Source organism: Solanum dulcamara, chromosome 10, assembly GCF_947179165.1.
Source record: "Solanum dulcamara chromosome 10, daSolDulc1.2, whole genome shotgun sequence".
Lineage (NCBI taxonomy): Eukaryota > Viridiplantae > Streptophyta > Magnoliopsida > Solanales > Solanaceae > Solanum > Solanum dulcamara.
In genome coordinates, this window is record NC_077246.1 from 62,245,984 (window position 1) to 62,255,971 (window position 9,988).

Consider the following 9,988-nt stretch of genomic DNA (forward strand, 5'->3'; position numbering starts at 1 on the left):
ATCCATCTTCTCTTCTCTACAAGAAACCCTCTCACAGAAACCTCTCTCAGCGAACATATGTTATTATCCTCTTCGTCTCTTCCAAAATTCTGCAAACTTTTGACAATGGCCTCCCCGTCTACAAAACCCTTTGCGCCACTCCAATCTCTAGTGGATTACTTAAACGATGATGACATCATCACAATATCATCGCAAGGGAAACATCCCTCAATATCTCCATCACATAGCCTTCCCTATTCCCCTCCCAAATCACCCACTCCTACACCATCTTTAAAACCTCTATCTCCATAGACTCAAAAATCTGATTCCTTAAACTTTTATTGGACCTCTAACGAGGTAGAATTCATTATTCCTCCATCCACAGTGTACAAACCCTCCTCCTCTGACAATGATGAGGTTGACAGTGACAGAGACAGAGACATTCGTCTTGCCCCAAGGTACACTAGGATTGAATCTACCGTCATTTGAGGGACAAAAAAGATGGTTGTTGTAAAACCTCCTCAAAAATCATGGTCTAAACCTATCGTTGATTCTATACCCTTATCCTCTCTTCCACTAAGAACACCCTTCACTAGAAAAAGGGTTGTTGATGCACTAAAGGAGGTGGAAACGAAGATAGTTAGGATGGCTAGAGGGAAGAAACAAATTGGTGATGATGAAGAACCTATTCATGTGGACAAAAAAATGGATGATAGAGGAGAAGAAACGAACACTCCTCAGGTAGGGAAAAATAAAAACTAAGAAATTTTCATGAGATTGGGATCACTGGGATACTATGCTACACAACATCTCTTGAAAGAGAGAGTTCTTGATAAAGAGGTAATGCTAAATCCCTACATTCTAAGATTACTTGATAGATTTAGCTTCCAGGAGTGGGATCATTTGTTCAAAACTAGTAAACCTCTACTTCATAAAGAGAAAGTTAAAGAATTTTATGCTAATTAAAAAATATTTGATGGGGTGGTGGTTAGTAGTAAGGTGAAAGGGGTAGAGATTGTATTTGACTTAGTCAAGCTGGGGGAGATTTTGATTGTTCCTTCTAAGGGTTTGAAGGAGTATGTATGAAAAACTGATGAGGACTATTTGCTGACTAGGAAGTTCTCTCAGGAAAAAGAGAAGAGGGTAGCTAGGAAGGTTTTAAAAGGGGAAATATCCCTAATCACAAACTCATATTCGAGATTGTGAATAAAGAGACTACCTATAGGGGATAGAAGACATGATGCTAGTTTTAGGGACGTGAGGATCATGAATACACTGGACTTAAATGAAAGGATAAATTTCTGTGTGCTCATGATAAAACACATAGGAAGAGTGATTGCCCCAAAAGGTTGGCTTATGGGTTCTTGTTGACTGATGTGTTTAGGAGTTTTAAGGTGTCTTTGGACAAAGGGGTGGCAGCTACTAAGTATGATAAAATCACCCTTTCAACTCTGGAAGAATTTGAATGTTTGCCTGCACTAGTCCTAAAAAAGAAGAGTTCTAGCCCTATGACTCAATCCTTACTGGACTTAGAGGCTGCTCACAAGGAGATTGCTCAACTGTAGAAGGAGAATGCTGGTATGAGGGAGTGTCTTGCAGCTTTCCAAGCTTAGGTGGACTCCTTAAAGACTGTGATGATAGAGTAGCCGAACAAACATTTTGAAAACATCCAGAGTCACTGGTAAACCTCCTTCCCAAGCCTAAGCTTTCCTCTTGATCCTCCTCAACCTTTGTGATGCAGTTTCCCTCTTCATTCATTGGAAATTTCTCCTTTTCTGGTTTCCTTTTGATAGACAATATCTTATTTTTGTAATTGAATTTTTGAACATGTTTTGTTTTGGGGAACAAGCTAGCTTAAAATGTGCTTATCTTGTTGGTCTTAGATACCTTATCTCTTGACGCTGCTTTTTTTTGCTTGAATTAATGGATTCCTTTGGTTCTTGCTAATATCTCTCTTAATTGTGGCTATGTTTCTTGCATGCTTCATTTTTTAGCACTTTACATCACCTGCTCTAATTTTTAATGATGTAAAAAGGGAGAAGTATTCTTTGATTTCTAATGTGTGATGCTGAGGTCCTTAGTCACAGATAATTTGAAATGAAATGAGAGTACTACTGTGTTTTTGCTATTAGAACTTTTATAAAAAAAAATAGTTATGCTTGTCATCATCAAAAAGGGGAAAATCGAAGAAACCTTGTCGAACAAGTTTTGATAATAAGAAAAAACCTATTTTTGGTAAAATTACATTTATGGTAGTATTGTATAAAAGGTAGTATTCCAGTAAAATAAGGACAACTAAACCCGTCATTGTTCAACAAGGAAAAATTTGTATCTTTCCTATCAAAGAAATGGCAGCCTATTGCATCTACAAAACCATAGGAGCAAGACCAATTTCAATCACATATTGTACGTATAGAGAAGCAACTACTCTCAAGTGATAGGAGAACTCAAGAAAAGCGGAGCGTGAAGGTTTAGGTTTAGTTGTTTTCTATTTTGTTGAGTTGTAGTGTGTGAGTTCATGAGGCTTGTGACAAGAAGTGGGTTTGACTTCTTGAGAGAGTTTTAGAGTATAGAAACAATTCTAGTGAATTGTTTGTGGCTAGGTACTAGAGGTAGTTCTTTTGATTATTAAGTTGTAATCATAAAATTTGAAGAGTTTAATGAATTTGAGGTCGTGGTTTTTTCCTCCCAGAATTAGGGGGTTTTCCACATAAATTTGTGTGTTTATATTATTTATTGGTTTAGCATAAACTGTACCAAAGACCAGGTCCCTGGGATAATTAGTTGCAGACATCAACTTTCTTCTCATATGTTGTACTAGCTCCTTGCTGAACCATCAAGATATGTCAATTGGAAAGATGTTGCCATATTTGGGAGCTAACATGATGGAATTCAATCGATTCGCAACACAATATCCCTCCGTCCATGAATTTTTCGCAACCAATGGATATATGGACATGTAAGGGATAGGTACCCTCAAAGGATGAGGGCCAGACCAAAAGAAAGGATGAGTGCAAGGACAAGGACGAGGACGAAGACGAGAAAGAGGACGAGAATGGAAACGAAAGTCCACTTTTAACAGGGAACTCGACAACCTACTCATGCCATGACTCGAGACAAATGTTAAATTAGGATCCAACCTGACCCTTTCCGGATCAATATCAAAGACCAGACCTTGACATTGAGTAAGAGGAGGTCGAGAGTCGATCTCGAGTTAGGTATGAGTCCCAAGTCTAGGTCGGGAGTCACGTCTCGGGTTTGGGTTGGGGTTAGGGTTCAAGTCTCATGGGTCGAGGTCGAGGTTAGTGTCGGGAGTTAGGTCTTAGATCATGGTTAGAGTTGGGTTTGAGGTTAGCACTAGGAGTATAATGTTTTAAACTGTACCATACCAACCGATGAATAATCTAATTTCTCTATATATAACTAGTATCTATGAGTTATAAAACATATTGGATCATTTAAAATTTTAAGTCTAAACTTGAAATAATATATTAAAAGATAAAAATTATGAAAAAGCTTATGAAATATTTATAAATTATATTACAATAACCTTTTTATATGTAAAATATTTTAAAAATTATATACATAAAATTTCGGGTTGGTTTATATGTAAAATATTTTAAAAATTATATACATAAAATCTCGGGTTGGTTTGACTTTGTTTATTTTTTTTTCGGTAAACTAGATAGTTTATATATGATCGATCTTTTTTTTTCCAATACGAAACCACTGTCGGGTTTGTCCAAACTCTGTATGCGTATTATTTTTTTAAGAAAATATTTAACTATAAATTTTTGCATATCAGCTTAAAGTTATTGTCGGAATTCATAAACTTTAAATCGTACGTCCGCCTTTGTCTATTTTAGCCTAAATTATCATTTAATTTAACCTTACTAAAAGTCGATCAACCTGACCATTTAGCTTATATTGGGACATCATATATTGAAATCTAAACATCGAGGGGTCTCTTCGACCCATATGTACAGTTATTTCGAAAATTAATTAAGCATTTATTGTAAAGGTCAACGTCAATACTGACAAGAATAAACATTGAAGTATGTATCATTATTCTGCAAATCTCTAATACTTCAATTCCATTAATTAACTATACATTAAAATAAAATATGATGATCAGAATTGGTAGTTGAGTATTCAAATCTTTGTTAAAAGTCATAATCTTTTCAGGATTTGAACAGCTAATTATTTGGAGTTGTTGATTGACTATTTTTAAAATTTCACACCTACTTATTCATTGTAATTTCATAAATATGAAGAAATTTTAAGTGGTCTATGCACAATCATATTCCTATAAAGAAAAAAAATACTATTATCTCTAGCCAAAGTAATATACTAAACAAAATAATGGTGCCAAATTGAGTACACCATGGTGGACCCTTTCACTTTTAATTCACTTTTTCCATTTTGTCAATTTACGTTTGATTGTCCATACGATATTTAAAAATATGATTTAGGTTTTATACCTTATACACTTATATTTGTAAAAAGTATTTATACAATTTATTTATTTATACGATAATTATAGACAATTTTTATGATAAAAAACCTAACAAAATAATAACTAATTAAATTGATATGGTAGGTTAAAATTATATTACTAAATTCAAAAAATATTTATATTTAACTTAAATTAAATCATACATTTTAAAGATAATTAGCCCCCCTTTGAGTTCTCGAGTAAAAGGGTCCAAGCCATAGAAAAATATTCAGTTTCTCTCCAGTTCCTATTTCGAATGATAGAACGATTCGAAAGGGGCATACGTACGACTTTGACTAAACGACTAACTAAGGCTAATGGAATAACAGAATCAGAAGCAGACGTAATCAAAAGAAAGCTTGGACCGAATGGAAAGAACTTGCAACGATGGAAGGCTTACGGGATAAGGGCATACTCATAAAAAAAAATTCTAACAAAACCAATTGGGGTGATGTTTAAAGTAGCTTTCATTTTTATTTCTTATAAAAGAAAATTAAATTGAAGAGAGTACAAGGGATGTCCAATCAATGAAGCTCATATTTCTATTCTCAATCATTGAATCTCAAAAGTGATAGTGCTTATCTTGGGAAAAAAGTTTATTTGTTCAAATTGAATTATCTTGCAGTCTCCGCCCCCCCCCCCCCCCCACCACCACACACACACCACTTTGTCGAGAAATATCTTTCTTTATCAAAACAATAAATTTGCAAGGTTTGGTGGGACCGTGGTACCTAAAAAGTAAGATGGGGTTGCCTTTACATGTTAGAGTATAATTTCTACGAGATCCATCGAATTCAATAGCTTAATTTGATTCAAATTGTCTATGTTTTAAAGAAATATATTATATATATATATATAAATTATTAATTTAAAATTTAATTTCTTATTTTACATTTTGCCAATTCTATACGAACCATTTTGATATTCATTTTCATCCATTTTTCTTCACGTAGGTCTGTCAATCCCTAGTTAAGCTTTTGAACTTGGCCTTTAAAGTATATTCTAATTACATAACCATGAAATTAATTCATATTTTACCATACCAATAAGAAAGTAATAATTGGCACTTGGGGTGTGTTCAGTAGAGAGAAAAATATTTTCTATTTTTTTTTTTTTTTATGTTTGATTGGTCCAAATTTTTGAAAAGTGCTTTCTCGAAAATAAGTTTTTTAAAAATGAGGAAAATGACTTACTTAGTTGAAGTATGAAAAACAAATTCCACAAGTGACATTTCACTTTGATTATGTCCTCCCACCCCCTAACACACCTCATATTCACTTTCATTCTTGTAACCCCCATCCTCACCATCCCCACTCTCATCTCCCATATTATTTGTCTAGATTATACATAAATGGTTTTAGGATATTATTCTTCTTATATATCGAACATAAAAAAATAAATAACAACGTCACTTATTTTCCTGAAAAACATTTTGAAACTCAAGGGGGCGGATCTTTTCGTAAGTTAGTTACTGAGTTAGTCGACTTATGATCCAGGAAAGTCGACTTTCCGGGATTAGATAAACAAATAGAAATAGCAAATTGTAAAGTTAGGAAATAATAGACAATAGACACAGAGGTTTTTATACTGGTTCAGATCACCGTGCCTAGTCTAGTCCCTTTGAGTTACAAGAGTTTTCTTTAGAGCTTCCAACGAACCTTGGTCATACAGCTTGTCTTGTTACAAGCTTGGAAAGTTCTTCTGATATGAATGATTAATTCCAAATCCTTTGATGGTCACAAACTCTACTTTTATAACTTCTTGTAATATAAGAATGGTATGTGAAGAACAATTTTCCTTAACTGGACGATGCCACAATCTGCAATAACAACAAATAATAATGCCGACAAGGCTAACTCACTGGACATACAACATACGCCTTTAGAATTGTAACTACTAACACAGTCAGGACAGGGCCTAGCAGTATTTATTAATGGCTTTGAAGTACGCTAGTATAAATTATTTACTTCCACACCTCTTCTTTTTGTTGGGGATTTCTGCGTCTATCTTTGTAAATGATTCATGCTAAATATGTTATCAAAAATAACTGAATTGAGGAATTCAAGTTGGAATTTGCAATGCCATTTATTCAATGGGACAATTTTAAATATATACAATAAACTAATTAATTTACAATAAATATATGCGTGTTTTATTTACATAAAAATAAGTCAAAATCATAGAAAATATACAGTGACTATACAATATAGCTTGCCAAAAGTCATAGAAAGTATATACGGACTAGGGGGTGTCAAAATGAGCCTAAATATAGATAACCCGCCCAATCCGCCCAAACTTTTATCGGATGGGCTCAAAATAATTCGAATTGGGTTCAATCTCAACCCATTCAAGCCTTACCTTATTTTAAAGTAAATTTTAGCTAAATCCCATAATGAACTTGTCCAATTACAACCCCTACTCATTCCAATATTATCCGAAATCTCTTATTTTTGCTCACTTTCAGATACATAAGTTCTCTTCTTGATACATTTCTAGTTGATACGAAACAATTAATATGATTGAGTTATATAAGGAAAAGAAACGTATATCAATTTTAGGTCCCTTCCTTCAAGCAATCACGTAATACAAACAGGTAATTAACTCCCTAACTTCGCGTAACAACTTCATCAGTTTAAAAATTCAAATATAGAATTCTTTCAATTTTCAATTCAATTTTTGAAATTCATTGAAATATTCAGGATGAATATCTCAATTTTACTAAGATATTCTGGAGTTTGGCAATTTGAGGTTAGTTATGAACGATACATAAGTGATGAAATCGTAGTTGAAGACAATATTTCGTTCGTGAATCTAAAATCAGCTATTGCAGCTGAAGTGAGCATCGATGAATCATTAAAAAGTTTTGATATATGATACATCGTGCAAGGTAATTCATCCCCAATGATTATTCGTAATGATATGGAAGTGAAGCTGTATATAGAGTTGAAGAAGAACGAGCTTGGATTCCAACGTATCCATTGTGCATAACAACATCAGATAGAAAGAATTGTGAAATACATTCGTTCGATGCTACTTCTGGTGCAATTATTTGTGTCGAAGGAAATAGGAACGATACACAAGATCGTAGTTTAGTTGAATCAGAGAATGCGGCTATGTGTTATATACCTGAATTGGACATAACAAACTACATCACTAATACAATCAGTGTAGAAGTGAAGGAGAAACAACTGTATAAGGATAAAGCAACACTAGTTGCTGCAATGGACAAATAAAAAATTGATTATGGATTCAATTTTAGAGTTAAAAGATCTGACAGTAAAAGGTATGCAATTGTAGTTATTTTACTATGTATACGGTATTAGATGAATTATATATAGTGAATGATACATTGAAAGATTATGCACCATGAACAAATATGACAGTGTTTTAGACTAATTTAATATAATACACAACAAATTCAAAGTGTTTAAGATATATAATTTGAGTTTGATACATTGAAGAGATGTGTTAAGGAATTTTCAGATAAATATAATTTTAAATTGATTTTATAGATCAAGAGTGAAAATCTTTATCTTCATATATTACTTACCAATGTATCTCAATGGTTAAGAAACAATATGTACATTTTAATTTATATCTATTAGAATATTTCTTAATATTTTATTCACGATACATCAAAATTTTATGTATCTGATACATTTAAATAACTTTTTCTATTATTATGTACATTTCAAATTATATCTGTTAGAATACTTCTTAATCTTTATTCATGATACATAAGAATTATTATGTATCTAGTACAATTAAATAACTTTTTCTGTCATTATGTACATTTCAAATTATATCTGTTAAAATACTTTTTTATTTTTTTTCATTTATGATACATCAAAATATTTATGTATATGTTACATTTAAATAACTTTTCTATAAAAAATGTACAGTTATGTGTTAATATGTTATTCAGAAGACAAATGTTGGAGTATGAAAACATAAGAAAAACTCTGATATATTCAAAATGAGATATTTCAATAGTGAACATTCATGTCCTTTGAGAGATAAGATTTTTAACAAAATTCAAGCTACTGTGGCTTTTATTAGTGCATTCACTGCACCTAAATTGGTTAATTATAAGAGAATTCACACCCCAAATGATATTATAGAGGATGTTAAAATAGCCTATGGGGTTGATATTACATATCAAAAAGCATGACGTGCAAAAGAACATGCTTTGGAGATGTTAAGGGATAAACCTGTTGCTGGGCATAGACAGATACCTACATACATCCATATGCTAAATACCGTGTATCCAAATTTGTACATAAGGATACACAAATCACCAAGCGATGAGTTTATGTATTGATCTATTCATAGCATTAAGGCCACTGATGAGGTGGTTTCAGTTCTGCAGACCTGTAGTTGTTGTTGACGGTGCTCATATTGATGGACCTTATAAGTGGATTAAATTGATCACAGGGTGAAAGAGTATTTAGAAAATACTGGGTATGAAAAATGGTCAAGGGTTCATGCAACTTTCAACAAGGGGAGAATGATGGCTTCAAACATCACAGAATGTATCAATGGATGTCTTGTTGAAGCACGACAACTACCTATACTGGACTTCTTGAAAGAGACCAGAATGTTATTTGGTGCTTGAACCTGCAAAAACAGAAAAATAACCTCTTATACAAAGCAAACTTTGGATAGAAAATTTAAAGATATCCTAGTAGTAAAGACGACGAAGTGTTTGAGAATGAAGATATGTATCAATTAATTAATAGATTGTATCTGATTGATACATAGTTTTATAGAATTTGAGTGATGTTTTATCGTGTTAATTTTTACAGGTTGTTGCTTCATCTGAATATCGTTATTTAGTTTATGATTCAGGAAGAAGATACATTGTGTATATTGAAAGAAAAATATGCAATTGTGATAAGTTTCAACTAGAAGAGATACCATGTCCACACATAATCACAATTTTGAAGAGCAAGAATATTACAAACATGCACCCTTACTGCTCTGATTACTACAAGTCAAAGGCATTGGCAAATACTTATGAAGTGCCAATGGTTCCAATGCCAGATCAGAAATATTGGTCTGTTCTGAAAGAAATTACGGAGAAAATTATCTTGCCACCAAGATACAAAAGAATGTCGGGAAGATCAAAGAAAGAAAGAAAAAAGAACTATAGTGAGAAGCTAAGTATGAGCACAAACTGTTGTGGACATTGTGGACATGAAGAGCACAACAAAAGAACTTGATACATTCAATTTGAGTATTGATAACTGATACATGGATGGTTGAGATTTATTTTTATTGTAATGTATCTGCTACTTAAATGGTAAATGATCTTAATTATCAAATGAAATACATTAAATAAAATATTTAAGATGACACATATCAATGATACATCATTGGTATGTATCTGATACAAGAGAAATATTAGACTGTTTGACAATGGCATATAGATAACAACTTTTTGAAGTCTGATACATAAGATGTATCAATGTTCAATGTAATATAATTGATACTTAAGTGGTAAATGAAATTATT

At 32.6% G+C, this 9,988-nt stretch overlaps 1 protein-coding gene across 1 annotated transcript; it reads left to right on the forward strand.

Moving 5' to 3' along the window:
* Window positions 1-624: 624 nt before the first annotated feature.
* On the forward strand, window positions 625-9,696 carry LOC129869860 (uncharacterized). Its single transcript, XM_055944447.1, has 2 exons — window positions 625-720; window positions 9,280-9,696. Exons 1-2 carry the CDS (start codon window positions 625-627, stop codon window positions 9,694-9,696), a joined length of 513 nt encoding a protein of 170 aa, XP_055800422.1.
* Window positions 9,697-9,988: the final 292 nt, after the last annotated feature.